The sequence below is a fragment of the Amyelois transitella genome, chromosome 28 (genome assembly GCF_032362555.1).
Source record: "Amyelois transitella isolate CPQ chromosome 28, ilAmyTran1.1, whole genome shotgun sequence".
Lineage (NCBI taxonomy): Eukaryota > Metazoa > Arthropoda > Insecta > Lepidoptera > Pyralidae > Amyelois > Amyelois transitella.
The window spans coordinates 4,709,609-4,729,858 of record NC_083531.1 but is presented as its reverse complement, the minus strand read 5'-3'; the positions used below and the strand labels follow the sequence as shown (position 1 = coordinate 4,729,858).

The following is a 20,250-nucleotide window of genomic DNA, read 5'->3' as shown; positions in this document are numbered from 1 at the left end:
GGGATTGGCTGATAAACTTGAGATTCTTTAAGGCGACGGGCTAGCGACCTGTCACTAAGCCAAACAGCTGAACGTGGACTATCAGTCTTTTCGAGACTATCAGCTACGTCTACCCCGCAAGGGATACAGACGTGATGATATGTATGTATGTAGATACACTTACTCAATTAACTTTTCCAAGTTCACAAACCACATAGCGGCGTCCTGATATTGAAAATCATCACCCATTGTCACGAGAATATTGCTCGTGCGATAAGCGTCCGCCATTTTGTAGGCAACCTCGATGAACTGGCTCACCTTAAGACAATTTATGTTTTTCTTTTTACATACATACATACATATAGTCACGTCTATATCCCTTGCGGGGTAGACAGAGCCAGCAGTCTTGATAAAACTGATGGGCCACGTTCAGCTGTTTGGCTGAATGATAGAATTGAGATCTAAATAGTGACAGGTTGCTGGGCTGTCGACAAAAAAAAAGAATCCCAAATTTATAATCCTATCCCTTAGTCGCCTTTTACGACATACATGGGAACGAGATGTAGTGGTCCTATTCTTTTTTTATTGGTGCCGGGAATCAAGTCACACGCACGACCTCTAGATCAAAATTGGTCACTTGATGTAGTTTACAACTACTGCCGCTTCCGAAGCGCGTGTGTAGAAAAAGCGGCGGAACAAACTACACTGCAGCATTTTCACCGGACGTCAATTTACGTAAATAAAGTATTTTAGAATTAATTCTGAATCGTGAACGAATGCACATTGTCTACATTACAAAAAAATATGGATGAATGTACATACTCGTAAAACTGATGATTTAAAAATGAATGAATGAACATGATGAATGATAGATCCAATACCGTCCGATATCATTCCTCGCAGTTAAATGATAATATTAATTTATTTAAACCATTACGTGCTCATGCGTTATAAGGGAATATTGTGATGTGAAAGAAAGATGTAGTTACAGGAATAGAAAAGGGTATGTTGAGATGGTTCGGTCATGTGGAGAGGATGAATGAAAGCAGGTTGACTAAGCAGATATACAAGGAGAGTGTGGAGGGAAAGGTCGGGGTGGGAAGACCTAGACGAACGTATCTTGATCAAATTAAGGACGTCCTGGTAAAGGGTCAGGTCAAAGGTAAAGAGAGTTACGAATGTGTGGATGAAGCGAACGAAGTGTGCAGAGATCATGGCAAGTGAAAAGATGTAGTCTCTGCCTACCCCTCCGGGAAAGAGGCGTGATTTTATGTATGTATGTATCATTGAAGCCCTCAAGGATGAATAATTTTCTTCGATTTTTTTCACATTCTCCATTTATTTCTTCGCTCCTTATAGTTGCAGCGTGATGTTATATAGCCTAAAGCCTTCCTCGATAAATGGTCTATTCAACACAAAAAGAATTTTTCAATTCGAACCAATAGTTCCTGAGATTAGCGCGTTCAAACAAACAAACTCTTCAGCTTTATAATATTAGTATACCTAAATTACATGCACATTCGGACATTTACTAATCACTCACTGTATAAGTTTGTCCAAATTCTTGTACCACATAGCCGCATCTTGATACTGGAAGTCTTCCCCCATTGTGACCAGGATATTTTGAGAGCGGTACACTCGTGACATGTTCAGACTTATTGACAAAAAGTCTGACACCTTTACAAGGAATTAAAAAGTTCATATACATACGAGTACGTAGTACGTAAAAGAGTACGAGTAAGAAGAAGAAAATGCTGCAGTGCAGTTTGTTACCGCTTCTTCTGCACTGACGCCTTGGAAGCGGCAGTAAACTTAGTTTTTAAGTAATTCATTTGACGTCAACCAATGTTGTTAAACCATACGTTTTGACAATTATTAAGCGATATATAGTATCCTATAGTAATGAATAAAAATTTTGTTTTTTTTTTTTAATTTTGAGTACATAGGTACATGCAGCTGATAAATTGTTTTCACAAAAAAAAGAACAAAATTCGCAAAACTTTGAGAAAGTCTTCGCTGAGACAGAGGCATAATTTGGAGAGTTGGACAAATCATATTTTTTTTAAACTAGAACTTCCCAAAAAGGAATTATGAAAAAAAAACTAAAAAAAAACATATATAATAACAATAATCTTAACACGGTTACTCATTGAACCGACTTTGTATGTACCTCTTTTTTCATCCTACAAAATACGTAAGTTTAGTTAAGTATGTATGGATGTTTGTTATTTTATGTACTGCAGTGTAGTTTGTTCCGCCGCGTCTTCTACACACGCACTTCGGAAGCGGCAGTAGTTATAATTAGATTTAAGTGATGTGACGTCAATTAGTGATAACTTGTATCCAATTTTGAAAATAAATCTATTCCATTCTATGATATAACCGATAATGATGAAATTTGGTAATTGAAGATTACATAGGCTTCTTTTTATCACTGAATACCCGCTGGATTGATTGTTACGTTATGACATAGGTTTCCAAGATTCAAATAAAAAAAAATTATAATTCAATTGTATGTATGTATGTATCAGGGAAGAGATTATAATGATTCATGATCATAATGATTTGACTAATAGACTAAGGTATAGCCTTATATACTCGGGACACTTCTTTTAGGCGACGGGCTAGCGACCTGTCACTATTTGAATATCAATTCTATCATCAATCCGAACAGCTGAACGCGGCCTATCAGTCTTTTCAAGACTGTTGGCCCTGTCTATCCCGCAAGGGATATAGACGTGACTATATGTATGTATGATTCGAACCTGGGACCTCCGGTGTCAGAGACAATATATATGTATGTATGTAATATAAGCTGTGAGATTTAAATAAATAAATTCTCAATAATCAACTAGTTTATTATTTATTAGTTATTAATTGACGGCCTCAGTGGCGCAGCGGCAGTGCGCTTGTCTGTGACACCCGGAGGTCCCGGGTTCGAATCCCGGCCAGGGCGTGATGAGAAAAAACTTTCTCTGATTGACCTGGGTCTTGGATGTTTATCTATACAGGGTGACTTTTAATTCAACTGCATAAATTTAACTGTTAAGTGTACTCATCTAAAGGATATTTAAAAACATTAAAAGAAAAATATCGGTTCATATTTCAGAAAGTACGAAAAAAATAAAAGTATATTATATATAATCCACGACCCTAAATACGTCATATCACCCCGGCCGGCGGAAAAGCGACGCGTAAGATTCAGAGGTCAACGACACAATTAATTCAGCTGAGCGATCTCGACAACTCTGTACTTTACTTGATCTTGATACTAGAAAAATAATTTATTTTTCAGACATTTATTTGCATGTTTAGTTTTAATTTCTTTTTGTAGTATTGGTCTTTAATAAAGCGTGTGACGTAGTTTTTGAGGGTTTTTTAAATGTGAAAATGATGACGTTTAATTTAATTAAAAATAAGCTGAAACAGCTCAGAAGCATGGGTATAGTCTATGTTTAAAAGGAGGCAGTTGTTTTAAATGTCACCATGTATAAGTATTTATTATAAAATATAGTATCGTTGAGTTAGTATCTCGTAACACAAGTCTCGAACTAACTTCGAGGCTAACTCGATCTGTGTAATTTGTCCCGTATATATTTATAATTATTATTTATGTATGTATGTATGATATGACTCACCCGCTTATCAACGTTGTACATCGGCGATTCGACATCATCAATGATCGGCTCGTCATTGCACAAAACGTCGAAGCAGAAACCAGGCGGGGGGGAGTATGTGTTGTACAATACTCCGGTGAATATGTCCGATGATTTACCTGTAAATATGATTAAATTTCATTGATATAGCAATAAACATATATTATATTATATAATTTTGCGAAATATTATGTATGTTAATTAAATTTTAGATTTTTTTTAGTGGAGATCCCGGCATCAAAAAAGAAAAGAATACGACCGCTCGATTTCGTTCCCATGGATGTCGTAAAAGGCGACTAAGGGAAAGGCCTATAAACTTGGGATTCTTCTTGTAGACGGTGGGCTAGCAATCTGTCACTATTTGAATCTTAATTCTATTATTAAGCCAAACTTCAAACTTTTGAAGACTGTTGGCTCTGTCTACCCCGGAAGGGATGTAGACATGATTATATGTTTTTTCTACGAATCCCGGTTATGCCATGATGAGAAACGAACTTTCTCTGATCGGGCTGGGTCTTGGATGTCTATAAGTATTTTTTATAAAATATAGTATCGTCGAGTTAGTATCTCGTAACACAAGTCTCGAACTTACTTCGAGGCTAACTCGATCTGTGTAATTTGTCCCGTATTTATATATTCATTACTTCTTATTAAAAAAATTCCATAATATTTTTTTTTGTTATGGTTTTTTTTAATTACTCTTATATATTTTTTTTGGTTAAATATTTAATGTACTGACACACAATTTCATTGATATAAATATAATAACAATTATAGCATATTGTTTGCCAATTGCTTTTGTCTTCTTCCTCAATCTGTTCCACTAATTTTGGTAATCGATTCTGCCCAAAAACAGCCCATTTCCGCCTACAGAGACTGAAATTTCCTGAAATGCCCGAGCTGGTCAAGTTGAATCCAAAAGAAATCTCACCCAAAACATCGTCTCCCCTCCACACCGTCTCCATATTCTTCATTCTCAACCTGTTCCCCTTGTCTTGGTAATCGATTCTGCCCAAAAACAGCCCATTTCCGCCAACAGAGACTGAAATTTCCTGAAATGCCCGAACCGGTCAAGTTATATCCAAAATCAAAACTCACCCAAAACATCGTCTCCCCTCCACACCGTCTCCATATTCTTCATCCTCAACCTGTTCCCCTTATCTTGGTAATCGATTCTGCCCAAAAACAGCCCATTACCACCAACAGAGACGCTAATTCCCTGGAATGCCCGAACTAGTCAAGTAAAATCTAATCAAAACTCACCCAAAACATCGTCTCCCCTCCACACCGTCTCCATATTCTTCATTCTCAACCTGTTCCCCTTATCTTGGTAGTCGATTCTGCCCAAAAACAGCCCATCGTAGCCCATTCCCGCCAACAGGGAAGCGAATTCCCGGGAATGACCGAACGGATCGATTTGCCAACCGACTCGCGGTACACCGCAAACGCCGAATGTATCATTCAATTTTCTGTAATAAAAATTAATTTTTTCAATATTGGGGAGCTATGAAAACAATCATTCAAATTAATTATTTCAATATTGTAGCTATGAAAACAATCATTCAAATTAATTATTTCAATATTGTATCTATGAAAACAATCATTCAAATTAATTATTTGAATATTGTAGCTATGAAAACAATCATTCAAATTAATTATTTCAATATTGTATCTATGAAAACAATCATTCAAATTAATTATTTGAATATTGTAGCTATGAAAACAATCATTCAAATTAATTATTTCAATATTGGAGTTATGAAAACAATCATTCAAATTAATTATTTCAATATTGGAGCTATGAAAACAATCATTCAAATTAATTATTTCAATATTGTAACTATGAAAACAATCATTCAAATTAATTATTTCAATATTGTAGTAGCTATGAAAACAATCATTCAAATTAATTATTTCAATATTGTAGCTATGAAAACAATCATTCAAATTAATTATTTCAATATTGTAGCTATGAAAACAATCATTCAAATTAATTATTTCAATATTGTATCTATGAAAACAATCATTCAAATTAATTATTTCAATATTGGAGTTATGAAAACAATCAATTATGTAAGTATTAGCATGTATATTTATGCACACGCCATACCGCTCCAAAATACATCTCTCCTCTCATGGGTCTACTGGAAGAGATTTTTTTTTAAATAAGCAGCACCTTTGTACTAGAATTACTGTATTAAATGCTCCTGTATATAATTTTGTGTACATAAATAAATAAATCATATTTATTTTTATTTATTTATTCATTTATTGGCACACAATACTGTTTTACAACGTGTGGTTCCCGGCACCAATAGAAAAAAGAATAGGACCACCCCATCTCTCTCCCATGGATGTCGTAAAAGGCGACTAAGGGGTAGGCTTATAAACTTGGGATTTTTCTTTTAGGCGATGGGCTAGCAACCTGTCACTATTTGTATCTCAATTCTATCTTAAAACCAAATAGCTGAACGTGGCCTATCAGTCTTTACAAGACTGTTGGCCCTAGACGTGATTATATGTATACATATCATCACGTCTATATCCCTTGCGGGATATACAGAGCCAACAGACTTGATAATACTGATAGGCCACGTACAGCTGTTTAGCTTAATGATAGAATTGAGATTCAAATAGTGACAGGTTCCTGCGAGCGAGATGGAGAGATGGTCAGGTGAAGTCTGCGGGGGAAGTTGGATGCAGTTGACGTCATACGGCTGAACTGATGATGATGATGAAATAATATAGCTATATACCTTGATATATAGCAAAGAAACGTTGGATGCACGTCGTCTCCAACGAGCGAGGTGGAGGTCTATGTTCAGCAGTCGACGTCCTACTGCCCGAATGCTGATGATGATGAAATAATACAGGGTGACTTTTAATTCAACTGCATAAATTTAACTGTTAAGTGTACTAATCTAAAAGATATTTAAAAACGTTAAAAGAAAAATATCGGTTCATATTTCAGAAAGTGCGAAAAAAATAAAAGTATCAAAATGCACGATCCTAAATACGTCATATCACCCCGGCCGGCGGAAAAGCGACGCGTAAGATTCAGAGGTCAACGACACAATTCATTCAGCTGAGCGATCTCGACAACTTTGTACTTTACTTGATCTTGATACTAGAAAAATAATTTATTTTTCAGACATTTATTTACATGTTTAGTTTTAATTTGTTTTTGTAGTATTGGTCTTTGATAAAGCGTGTGACGTAGTTTTTGAGGGTTTTTTAAATGTGAAAATGATGACGTTTAATTTAAATAAAAATAGGCTCAAACAGCTCAGAAGCATGGGTATAGTCTATGTTTAAAAGGATGCAGTTGTTTTAAATGTCACCCTGTATAGCTATATACCTTGATAAGCAAGAAAACGTTGGAGAGAACGCAGATAGAAGTCATTGACGGATGCCTATATCCAGCATTCCAGGTCCTACAGCTGAAATAATGATCACGATGATCAACTCACCGCAATCCCCACGTGAATTGATCAATCGTGGACTGGTAATGAACGGCTGCTTCGTCGTTCATACTCCAAGCACCGCCCACGAATTGCAGGCGTCCCTCCCTCACCAGCGCGTGGACTTTGTGACGTATGGAGTCTGTCTGTTTTGACCACCATTTCCAGAAGAAGGCGGTTTCCACGTAGATAAATCTGGAATTGAAGTGAGTGATTACCTCTATTGTGGCGATATCTATTCGTATAAAATAAATAAATAAATATATACGGGACAAATTACACGGATTGAGTTAGCTTCGAAGTAAGTCTTATATAGATAAACATCCAAGACCCAGGCCAATCAGAAAAAGTTCTTTTCTCATCATGCCCTGGCCGGGATTCGAACCCAGGACCTCTGGTATCACAGACAAGCGTACTACCGCTGCGCCACAGAGGCCGTCTGTATACGCAATAAGTCACAAAAATAAAAAATAGAAACACGCGACGCTGTCAGTCATAAACAGCGAAATACCTAAATGGCCGTGTGGTTCCTGGGCACTAATACAAAAAAGAATAGGACCATTCCCATCTCTTTTCCATGGATGTCGTAAAAGGCGACTAAGGGATAGGCTTACAAACTTGGGATTCTTTTTTAGGCGATGTGCTAGCAACTTGTCACTATTTGAATATCAATTCTATCATTAAGCCAAATAGCTGAACGTGGCCATTCAGTCTTTTCAAGACACCTTGCCCGGTAAAACAACTTTTGCTGCTATTTATATATACTCGTTTATGTATCGGGAGCGATGATTCGGGGCTCGTCCGCCACCAAAGGGAAGATCTCCCTGTAGGCTGGTGTGACGCCTGGGGAACCGCGCGACACACGATCTTGTGTCGGAGGTTGTATATATGCTCCGATCCGTGAAATCTTTGCTTGCGCGATTTAGGTTTTACGCTGTTTTTGACTGATAGCGTCGCGTGATTTTATTTTTTATTGTTGTGACACTTGTGGCTTATAGATGTCGCCACATATAAAACAGTCAGGTCGAAAATTAAACACACTCAAATTTAAATAAAAAAAATATATATACAGGGTGACATTTAAAACAACTGCATCCTTTTAAACATAGACTATACACATGCTTCTGAGTCGTTTGAGCCTATTTTTATTTAAATTAAACGTCATTATTTTCACTTCACATTAATAAAGAATATGATGTATTTAGGATCGTGGATTTTGATACTTTTATTTTTTTTCGTACTTTCTGTAATATGAACCGATAATTTTCTTTTAACGTTTTTAAATATCCTTTAGATGGGTACACTTAACAGTTAAATTTATGCAGTTGAATTAAATGTCACCCTGTATAACCCTCGGTTTATAACATGAACTCCTACCTTCGGTCAGGTTTCTCCCACAGTTCCTTGATGACTGAGTCCAAAATGTACTGAACACCAGCCTTTTGGATTCCGTTACGACCTGACAACATTACAATATTTTAAAAAATATCTCTCATAAAAAAAAACCCAACAAAATCATTGATAACAAATAAAAAAAATCAATGACTATTTTCTGAGTTATGTACGTACTTTTCTTTCCCATGGATGTCGTTAAAGGCGACTAAGGGATAGGCTTACAAACTCGGGATTCTTTTTTTAAGCGACGGGCTACCAACCTGTTACTATTTGAATCTCAATTCTATCATTAAGCCAAATAGCTGAGCGTGGCCTGTGTCTTTTCAAGACTGTTGGCCCTGTCTACCACGCAAAGGATATAAACGTGACTATATATATGTATGTATGTAGTAAGCTAGCTAGCCGTGGTATTTCAGTCTTTTCAAAACTGTTGGCTCTGTCTAGCCCGCAAGGGATAATAGACGTGACCATATGTATGTATTTTAGTATGTATGTTTGTATGTATGTTTGTATGTATGCTCGTAAGACTATTGACTTACTCCCGTAATAGTATTGGTCGACAGTTTTCAGCCAGCCGACGTCATCATGCGTGTGCGCAACTAAATGTACGTTGAGAAAACCATCTTTTGTCTTCGGACAGCTCTGTAGAGAGATAACAATTGAAAGATTTATACATACCGTGTTTATAATCTATACTATACTAATATTATAAAGCTGATGAGTTTGTTTGTTTGAACGCGCTAATCTCAGGAACTTGTGGTTCGAATTGAAATTCTTTTTGCGTTGAATAGACCATTCATCGAGGAAGGCTTTAGGCTATATAACATCACGCTGCAACTATAAGGAGCAAAGAAATAATGGAGAATGTGAAAAAAACAAGTAAAATTATTCATCTTTCAGGGCTTCAATGATGCTCAAAATAACTATTCCACGCGGACGGAGTCGCGGGCACAGCTACTAAATAATAAAGAATAATTCTTATTTTGTTAAGTATAGTTCATATATTTATTCATTGTGCCGGGTGGTTCCCAGCACCAATACAAAAAAGTATATTACCACTCCATCTCTTTCCCATGGATATCGTCAAAGGCGACTTATGGATAGACTAATAAACTTAGGATTCTTCTTTAAGGCGATAGGCTAGCAATCTGTCACTATTTGAATTTCAATTCTATCATTAAGCCAAACAGCTGAATATGATCTATCAGTCTTTTCAAGACCGTTGGCTCTGTCTAACCCGCAAGGGATATAGACGTGGACGACATATAGTATGTATGTATAAACATCCAAGACCCAGGTCGATCAAAGAAAAGTTCATTTCATTTCTGGCCGGGATTCGAACCCGGGACCTCCGGTAAGCGTATGCCGTGCCACAGACGCCTTATCACTAAAAGTTATCAGCGTATGTCAAAGTGCAATTGATAACGTATTATTTCAATTTGTTGTATTTATAACACGTACATACTTACATACATAAAGTCACGTCTATAAAGGCGTCGCGTTAGGATGTCGGTAAAAGCGACAGGCTAATAAACTAGGGATTCTTTTCAAAGTCAAAGTCAAATTATTTATTGCAAATGTAGGTAACACAAGGGATGTTATTCTTTCTTTCTTCTTATTCTTCTTCTTCTTATTTCTTTCTTCTTATTCTTTTAAACGACGGGCTAGCAACCTGTCACTGTTTGAAACTCAATTCTATCATTAAGCCAAACAGCTGAGCGTGGCCTAACAAGTCTGTCGGCCCTGTCTGCCTCGCAAGGGATATTGGCGTGATTATATGTATGTGTACATACATACATATAGTCACGTCTACATCCCTTGCGGGGTAGACAGAGCCAACAGTCCCGAAAAGACTGAATGGCCACGTTCAGCTGCTCGGCTTAATGATGGAATTGAGATCCAAATAGTGACAGGTTGCTAGCCCATCGCCTAAAAAAACGATCGCACTTTTATAAGCCTATCCCTTAGCCGCCTTTTACGACATCCATGGGAAAGGGATGGAGTGGTCCTATTCTTTTTGTATTGGTGCCGGGAACCACACGGCCAATATAATGTATGTGTGTATGTATTTACTCACCTCATAACCGCATTTCGGTGATGTATCTATCACGCCTGCCAATGAAAATGGAATTGACACCAAAACAAGATATTGTATGATTCTCAGCATGGTCTGGAAAGAGAATAAATTATATTATATTGTGTTTTATATTTTGAAATAAATTTATTTCAAAACAAATTTATGCCTATGTCACTTTTGAAGGTCTATTCTATATATGTGCCAAATTTTATCAAAATCGGACCAGTAGTTTTTTAGTTTATTCCACACAAACATACAAAAATACAAATCTTTCCTCTTTATTATTAGTGTGGACATACATGTCGTGTATAATGATCTCATCATCAATCATAATGCCGCGTGGTTCCCGGCACCGGAAGAAAAAAAAAGAATATGACCTCTCCAATAAATAACACGAAAGAGATATGGTCTTTCCCATGGATGTCGTAAAAGGCGACTAAGGGTGGGTTATAAACTTGGGATTCTTTTTTAGGCGATGCGATGGGCTAGCAACCTGTCACTATTTGAATCTCAATTCCATCATTAAGCCAAGCAGCCGAACGTGGCCTATTAGTCTTTTTAAGACTGTCAGCTCTGTCTAGCCCGCAGGGGATATAGACGTTAACATATGTATGTATGTATATTATAACGTCTATATCCCCTGCGGGGTAGACAGAACCAACAGTCTCGAAAAGACAAAATTGAGATTGAAATAGTGACAAGTTGCTAACCCATCGCCTAGAAGATATATATATTTATATATATATATCAGTATAGTGCAGTGTGTATTGACCTGACTAACTCAACACGGTCAGTCAGGAATCAGGGTAAATCGTTAATTGACCGTTATGAACTGTCTAATGGGTACTTAATTCTTTAATTAACCGTTAAGGAAATGGTGACTTAAAATTTCCCCTTGATTAGTTGAAAGTAACAAACATACATACAAATAATAACGCCGTGTGGTCATCTGCAGCAATAAAAACAAGAATTGGACCACTCCATATCGTTTCCACGGATGTCGTCAAAGGCGACTAAGGGATAGGCTTAAAAACTTGGGATTCTTCTTTTAGGCGATGTCCTAGTAACCTGCCACTATTTGAATCTCAATTCTATCATTTAGCCAAAAAGCTGAACGTGGCATGTCAGTCTTTTCAAGATTTTTGGCTTTGACTACCCCGCAAGGGATATAGACGTGATTATATGTATGTATGTATAAATCAGAAAATTTGATTGTCTGAATGAGAAATAAATTGATCGCGACATTAAATACCTACTACATCCTATTGAATTAAAAAAACAAGTATGTCTACGGCCGGCCTCTATAATCTATGGTACAGGACCCAGTTTTTTACCGGGAAACCGTTCCGCAACAGAATCCAGTTTCATCCGCTTTTTGTTTGAAAGGCCAGTTAGTCGATCTGATTTAAAACTAGAGGCCGCCCGCGACTTCGTCCGCATGGAAACCCTATCAATCCCGCGGGAACTCTGGGATAAAAAGTAGCCTATTAGATGTGTTATTCTGGGTCTTCAGCTACCTACATACCAAATTTCATGGTAATCGGTTCAGTAGTTTTTGCGTGAAAGAGTAACAAACATCCATACATCCATACAAACTTTCGCCTTTATAATAGTAGTAGGATATCCCAGACCAGTCTGAAGGTCTGCAAAAGAATTGTGTAGCGGAATAAGAATACCTATACATACATACATACATATGGTCACGTGACCATATGTTCAGTCTTCTCAAAACTGTTGGCTCTGTCTACCCCACAAGGGATATAGACGTGACCATGTGTATGTATGTATATGGTCACGTCTATATCCCTTGCGGGGTAGACAGAGCCAACAGTCTTGAAAAGACTGAATGGCCACGCACAGCTATTTGGCTTAATGATAGAATTGAGATTCAAATAGTGACAGGTTGTTAGCCCATCGCCCAAATAAAAAAATCCCAAGTTTGTAAGCCTATCCCTTAGTCGCCTTTTACTACATCCATGGGAAAGAGATGGGAGTGGTCCTATTCTTTTTTTGGTATTGGTGCCGGGAACCACACGGCACATGATTTACATTTTTGGCGGCGAAAAGGAATATACTAACTGTAAACATATTATAACGCCTGTATCCCTCAGGGGTAGGCAGAGACGACAACTTTATGTCAACTTACCAAGCTCCCTGCATAATTATTTTGCTAAATTACATTATACAGTGGCGTGTGGTTCCCGGCACTAATATAAAAAAGAACAGGACAACTCCATCTCCTACCCAAGGATGTCGTAAAAGGCGACTAAGGGATATGTAAGCATATCCCTTAGTCGCCTTTTCGACAAGTGAGACAAGAATCTCAAGTTTATAAGACTATCCAGTCTTATAAACTTGAGATCTATTAGGCTCTGTGTACCCCGCAGGGAAAAGTCTTGATTATATGTACCTATGTATGTATTTGTAAAAAAAATAAGTGTACGCGGTTAATGACTAACTAACTAGTCAGTCACAATAATCATATATCACGGAATTTCTACCGTCAGATTATTTACGCCAATAATCTGCCGTGGCATTATCCATTCTAATATTATAAAGCTGAATAGTTTGTTTGTTTGTTTGAACGCGCTAATCTTCGGAACTACTGGTTCGAATTGAAAAATTCATTTTGTGTTTAATAGACCATTTATCGAGGAAGGCTTTAGGCTATATAACATCACGCTGCAACTATAAGGAGCGAAGGAATAATGAAAAATGTGGAAAAAAACCGGGGAAAATTATTACTCCTTGAGGGCTTCAATGATGCCCAAAATAACTATTCCACGCGGGCGAAGTCGCAGAAACAGCTAGTAAAATTTAAACGGTCAAGTAGTTAGAATTTTTAAGATAACATAATAATATTTAAACCGTTTCAAGTGTTTAAGATAAGAAAATTATGTTTGTTATTAAGTAGTTAGATAATGTTATCGTAAGAAGTCCGCTGACCGTAAAGCTACGAATGAGTTTGTTTATAAATAACTTACTTATTATTGCGCCGTGTGGTTCCCGGCACCAATGGAAAAGAGAATGGGACCATTAGAATAGAATAGAATAATTTTCAAAATTGGACACAAGGTATCACTTTTTGACGTCACATCACTTAAATCTAATTATAACTACTGCTGCTTCCAAAGCGCTTGTGTAGAAGAAGCGGCGGAACAAACTACACTGCAGCATTTTCATCGGACGTCAATATACAAATATAGATCTATTCAATATACAGTCTATGTCTTTCCCGTGGATGTCGTAAAAGGCGACTAAGGGTAAGGCTTGTAAACTTGGGATTCTTCGTTTAGGCGATGGGCTAGCAACCTGTCTCAATTCTATTATTAAGCCTAACAGCTGAACGTGGCATTATGAGTATTTGAAGACTGCTGGCTCTGTCTACAACGCAAGGGATATAGACGTGATTATATGAACGAATGAATTATTATCATCATGCGCTTTAGTGTCGTGTGGTAACCGACTTTGGATGGAAGTCGTAAAAGGCGACTAAGGTATACCTATACCAATTAATTTGGGATTCTTCTTTTAGGCGAATGAATCTCATTTCCAGCATTACGCCGTACAGCTGAACGAGGTCTAACAGTCTTTGCGAGACTGTTGGCTCTGTCTACCCCGCAAGGGATATAGACGTGATTATATGTATGAAGGAGTAGAAAGGGTATGTTAAAATGCTTTGGTCATGTATAGAGGATGAATGAAAGCAGGTTGACTAAGCAGATATAGGTACAAGGAGTGTGGAGGGGAAAGACCTAGACGAACGTATTTGGATCGAATTAAGGACGTCCTGGCAAAGGGTCAGGTCAAGAGTGCTCGAATGAATGTGGATGAAGCGAAAGAAGTAGGTATGCAGAGATCGTGGCAAGTGGAAAGATGTAGTCTCTGCCTACCCCTCCGGGAAAATCGGTGATTTTATGTATGTTATTATTATATTGTCATGCACTTCTGGGTTTTGTCTGGGTCAGAAAGGAGCCCAGGTCAGGTCAAGTTTCAAGGAGAGACTTCCTTCATACAAGTTTACGATAATTTTTTTTCAATGACCGTAAAGAAACCGTGTGGTTCCCGGCACCAGTACAAATAAGAATAGGACAACTCCATCTCTTTTCCATGGATGTCGTAAAAGCCGACTTAGGGGTAGGCTTATAAACTTGGGATTCTTCTTTTAGGCGATGGGCTAGAAACCTGTCACTATTTGAATCTCAATCCTATCATAAAGCCAAATAGCTGCACGTGGCCTATCAGTCTTTACAAGACTGTAGGCTCTGTCTACCCCGCAAGGGATATTGACGCGATTATATGTATGTATGTATGTATGTAAAGAAACCGTTAAGCACAGGTTCAAAACATGTATCAATGACTCTCGAGTGATTTACATTAGTTAGAGTGCCAACCGATCATCTTGTCATTAATAACGAATCAACTCCACAATCACTGGACCGATGTTCATGAAATTTAGAAGAGAGTAAAAAGATTTACAGTAATAAATAAAAAAATTCAATCTGTGGCGTCATCACTAATGTCAAACATCTAGCAAAGAATGTGACGCGCTCAGCCAATACCAGCGAAGAGTCTAAATCGCGCAAGCAAAGATTTCACGGATTAGAGCATCCGACTCAAAATAGACTATATCGCGCGATTCTCCGGGCATGACACCTAGCTTGGTGGAAGATCTTCAATTTGTGGCAGTCAAGCTAGAGCTAGCGCAAAGTTTTATTTAAATATAGGTATCTATCATGTATTTTATTTGGCACATAATAAAATTATATCTATTTTACCGATCAGCTTTAATTTATAAATAAATAGTAAACTTATACCTATTGAAGTAAATAATTGTAAAAGAACAATTAAGTTCTTACTTTACTATTAGTATTAATAAAATATGAATACAATAAAAAAATTAATAAATATAAACACTCACCTACAACATGAAAATATTTATACGTTTCAAACAAATATTCGTAAAAAAAATATATGAAAAACCCGCGTTAATACACTCACGGTCTCCAATAAACTGATTTGTTTGTTTGACAAGTCGGATTTCTACTTGCATTCATAACACAAGATTGACAGTCGTGGCAGTGTTGCCTGTAGTTAAAAATCAATCGACTGCTATTTGTTCGTAATACTTATTTGTAAGTTTTACTTTATTTCAAATCATACAGAATTTAATGTAATGTATGATGCAAAATAATTATTTTATATTAATATCTGTGTATAATTCTGTGTTTAACTTTGTTTGTTTACAGGAAAGGTAGCCATTGGTTAAATCTCTCCACTTTCCACAATCAATTTGCTTCGTTCATATTCATAATTATATCATTTCGTGAAAGCTTTCCAGTTTAGGGTAGGTACTCTTGAGTTGAACTTTTAGATGCCACCAATAAGATCAACTTATTCTCTAAAGTTCCTTTTTACAACTATTTATCCATTCATAGAAAAGTAACTAATATTATAAGTGTAAAAGTGTGCTAATTTTCAGTCTATCATGAAACCAATTTCCATGAAATTCATAGGCACGTGTAGTGTAGAATACGGATAAGAGCTGCAACTGAAAACTGGTTGTTTAGTTTAATCACAGATTTGAAAAAAAAATATTTTTATGTCTGTGAGTTTAATAGATGACGTAGGTATCAAATACATCCGCCTTCTTGGAGGTTTTGCATTTGGAAACAGACAATCGATCGACTAAGAAATGAAACATGGCAACACTTAGACCTGGGACGCGTTAGCTTAGCCCCAGCCTAGCCAAACTAAAAATCAATACAGTACCTAGGTACCAACCGCGTCTTACTTTAAAATTAGTGTTAAGTTGGATATTTCGCTAATGGAAAAAGTTAGAAAGTAAAAAAAAGAAGATAGCATAGAGCAAATAATAAGATAGATTGTAAGTCATTTCACTTTGTGTTATATGTTACAGGAAATCTGTTTAATTCAGTAATCTAAATAAGACCTAGGCTTAGGTTGTCTATATAGAATACCTGGGGCATCTTGGCAAAAAATATAATATCCACACCTATTTACTAAAATTTTATAAAAAAATATATATATAATTGTGTGTATTTTGTTTGAAATGAATTAACTCAAAATGTACTGAATCGATTTTGATGTTATTTAGCACAAAGACAGACCAAAGTTTCGTGAGCAATATAAGAGTCTACCATTTTTCTTAAAACTCTTGCTGGAGCTTATCCCTGTTCAAAAACAATGCATATTAGGTATTATTCAAGCTCATTATTATTCAATATATGTAGGTATTATTGAAATTCTGCAAAAATATTATAAAGTAGATTTGTTACTTTCATCCTAATTTGGGGTATGTAGTTCACTTTGCTAGTTATGTTTCTTATTGTATCACGTTAAGAAATTGTTTGGTCTGTTTGCGAACAAAAACTTTGTGAGTGACAGTTGCTTCTTTTCCGCCAATATTGTAAAAGTCAGTTAAAGGAAAGTCGTATGAACATAGGATATTTATCAAGATTCAAAAAATCAAGACATTAGACAAGGGTATTTTAAACATAATCAAGTTTAGGCATAATAATTTTCTAAAGCTCATTATAAATGTTTGCTTAATATTTAACTCGTATAACAAAAAAATTATCAGATATTTATTTGAAAGTGATTACACGGGACATTGCTCTGATCAGAATGAATGGTGCATAAACCTGTAGGTAGAAGAAAAATATTTTTTTTATGAAAGAATATTGCCTAACCCGTGAACTCCAAATTTAAGGTGTTATTAGACCTAATGTAAGCGTATATTTATCATGTTTATTAAAAACCTCGAAGCTTTAAAAGTCAAAATTTTGTGTGGTCACAAGGTAACCCAACAAACTTAGGTATTCAATCCGTACGTACGTTTTTAAATTGTTATTCTCAATTTTATTTTTTTACTGGTGATTCGATTAAAATTGTACTTCTCACTAGTAAAATGCACTTGTTTAAAAGTTTACAATGGTTGTGAAGTATAATACGCCTTAAAAAAAAAAACATAAAAATAACTGACACGAGGGAAATATCCAGCGGTTTCTTTTTCAGTACATTCCTTCACTGCAAAGAAGATCTTCTTCATAAAAATAATAATTTTAAATTTTTAGATGAGCTAGCCACTTATAACTTTATCAGATAGCTTGTTAACAACTATAAATTAATGAAATAATTAAGCCGTGTGGTACCAATAAAAAAAGAATATGATCACTGCATCTCTATCCCATGGATGTCGTAAAAGGTGAATACGGGATAGGCTTATAAACTTGGGCATCTTCTTGTAAGCGGTGGACTAACAACCTGTCACTATCACTCAATTATATCATTTATTATCATTTATAAGTAATAATTAAGCAAATCGTTGAGTTAGTATCTTATAAAACAAATCTCGAATTTACATTAAGGCCAACTCAATCTCTGTAATTTGTCCCGTATATTTTTATTAGTTACACGGTACACAGTCATCTTAATACTTCGCTTTACAGGTTTATGCCAAATGGAGGAGACAATTTCAGGGACACGCATTTTCAGTACTATGAGTGAAGACGAAATAGTGGAAATTGATCAACCACCTTTGAGTTCACCAACTGACACGGACGAACCAGAGAATGGGATCGAGTTGTTTTTCGAGTATATGTATGCAAAAGAGAAAAATTTCAGATTAATACAAATATACTGCATCAGAAATCATGATCTACTGCGCGGTCTGGCTCAAAATCTATCGGGGCCCGCCATAGAATTGATTTGCGCGAAGACATTCGCTAAAAATGGAATATCGGAAAAATTTGTTGAAATATTTTTCACAATCTTTTTGCCGACTTATTTTAAGAGGTCATACAATTGGTTTACCCAGAGGTTAATAACACTATCAACATATGCATATTGGGAACAATCACAGTCATTATTTCAGTGTTTATATAATGATTTAGATGTTCCTACCGCAATTTTGTTCGACTACGCTCAACCTTTACACGGAATTAGATTGGGCAAGTTCATAGAAATGACTGAGCAATTTGTAACAAAACCAGCGGTATTCCGCCACCACATGAAACTGATGTCGTATTTGTTCACTAAATGCAATAGTAGGTATTTTGGCTTTATTTTTACAAGCTTAAAAGAAAGCGCACAAGCTTGCCGTTATGACAAACTTTACGGGACGATATTGTTAAATTTTCTACTTCGTCCGTTCATATTTACTGGTTTCTTTCATACGGTTAATAGACTTGTAGAATATCATGGATCCTGTTGCAAAATAGCATGTGATCTGATTTTGGAATATTCATTAAACCAAGCGCCTGATAAAGAAAATATTCAGAGAACATATCATATATTTAAATTCTGCAGACCGAAACTGTTTGCGATTTAAATTAAAATGATTCAAGTGAACTTCACAAAAAACAGGCGTAAAAAATAAGGTATTGAGTAAATATTTAGCTTTTTTTTATTATCAATTTAAATTTTGTATTTATTTTGATTGCACTGGACAATGCAAAGCGTAGCCGGTACAATTGTGTGGCTCTGAGTCTTCCAAAATATTTACTCTATACGTATGTATTTTTTTTTATGAAGACTAACAAATCTTAAATTCCCTTCTATGTTCACTAAGAAATAATTAATATTACTCGTTAGCGTCAAGTCATTTAACATAATCATTTATATTTAAGTATATTCAATAGACGTTTGAAAAAACAGACATACTTCAAATGTGATATTTTTTGTGCTAATGAAGCGAACCTTTTTTTTTTGAGTCGCTTACTTATATTGGTGTAAATCAGGTATAAATATTCACACATGCCTTAAAGGTGAGAAAAAAACATCGTAAAGAAACCTGCACATTTATGAAAGTGAATGTGTAACCATTATCCAAACTGGACTTGGTTTTCCAGTAAGCCGACTCATGAAGGTGCCATTTGGTTACCGGCACCAATAAAAAAGCCACTCCGTCTCAAACCCATGGATTTCGTAAAAGGCGACTAAGGGATATGGCCTGTAAACTTAGGGATTTTCTTTTAGGCGACGGGCTAGCAACCTGTCCATATTTTAATCTCAACTGTATCATTAAGCTAAACAGCTGAACGTGGCCAATCAGTAACTATTTTCCAGACTGTTGGCTGTGTCTACTCCGCAGGGATGTAGATGTGGTTATTTATGTATGTATCTATGTGTGTACTCATGGAGGTCAGGGTAGCCACTGTGTATTATTGATATCTGATTTTCACTTCTTTCTGTTTATTCACGAATGTTGTCGTCGTGACCTCTGAAGAGGAAGAAGACGGTACATGTGTCTTGTCAGTGTTCGTGGATAGACTCCGCCGGTAGAAGGAACATATGGTTTTCTTTCTAAATATTTTGTCTTTAACATACCTATAAGATCATAAAAATATGGACAATTATACATTTTAATATATCCACTTACATACATATAACCGTAAAATAAGCGCAAATATTAAATACTCATATAAGTTACAATACATGAAGAGGCACGAAGAGAGTAATGAAAATGGAAAAAGCGAAAAATATGCAGGAATCATGGCAAGCGAAGAGATGAAGTCATAATATATTTATAGATATCTATAAATATTCATACAATAAAAAGGATAGCTTGGACGCCGCACCACAGATAAACAAGAACATAACAAGAAGGAGTTTGTATAACATCTCATACTTTTTTGAACATTATATATCATGAAGTCTT

General features: G+C 36.1%; 1 protein-coding gene across 4 annotated transcripts in view; it reads right to left on the bottom strand.

The window, feature by feature from the left end:
* Window positions 1–15,583, bottom strand: part of LOC106137550 (lysosomal alpha-mannosidase) — a 28,875-nt gene extending 13,292 nt beyond the window's left edge. Inside the window, exons 1-8 of one of the 4 annotated variants that reach the window (XM_060952216.1) lie at window positions 15,490–15,583; window positions 10,569–10,661; window positions 9,031–9,133; window positions 8,474–8,555; window positions 7,106–7,291; window positions 4,899–5,104; window positions 3,618–3,754; window positions 1,523–1,656 (exon numbers count right to left, since the gene is read on the bottom strand). In XM_060952216.1, coding sequence (XP_060808199.1) covers window positions 1,523–1,656; window positions 3,618–3,754; window positions 4,899–5,104; window positions 7,106–7,291; window positions 8,474–8,555; window positions 9,031–9,133; window positions 10,569–10,658 — 938 coding nt within the window. In that variant the 5' untranslated portion in view covers window positions 10,659–10,661; window positions 15,490–15,583. Of the gene's footprint in view, window positions 1–163; window positions 298–1,522; window positions 1,657–3,617; window positions 3,755–4,566; window positions 4,657–4,898; window positions 5,105–7,105; window positions 7,292–8,473; window positions 8,556–9,030; window positions 9,134–10,568; window positions 10,662–15,489 lie in introns of those variants that run through there. The other 3 variants (XM_060952214.1, XM_060952215.1, XM_060952213.1) reach the window with 3 other exon arrangements.
* Between the last annotated feature and the right edge of the window lie 4,667 nt (window positions 15,584–20,250).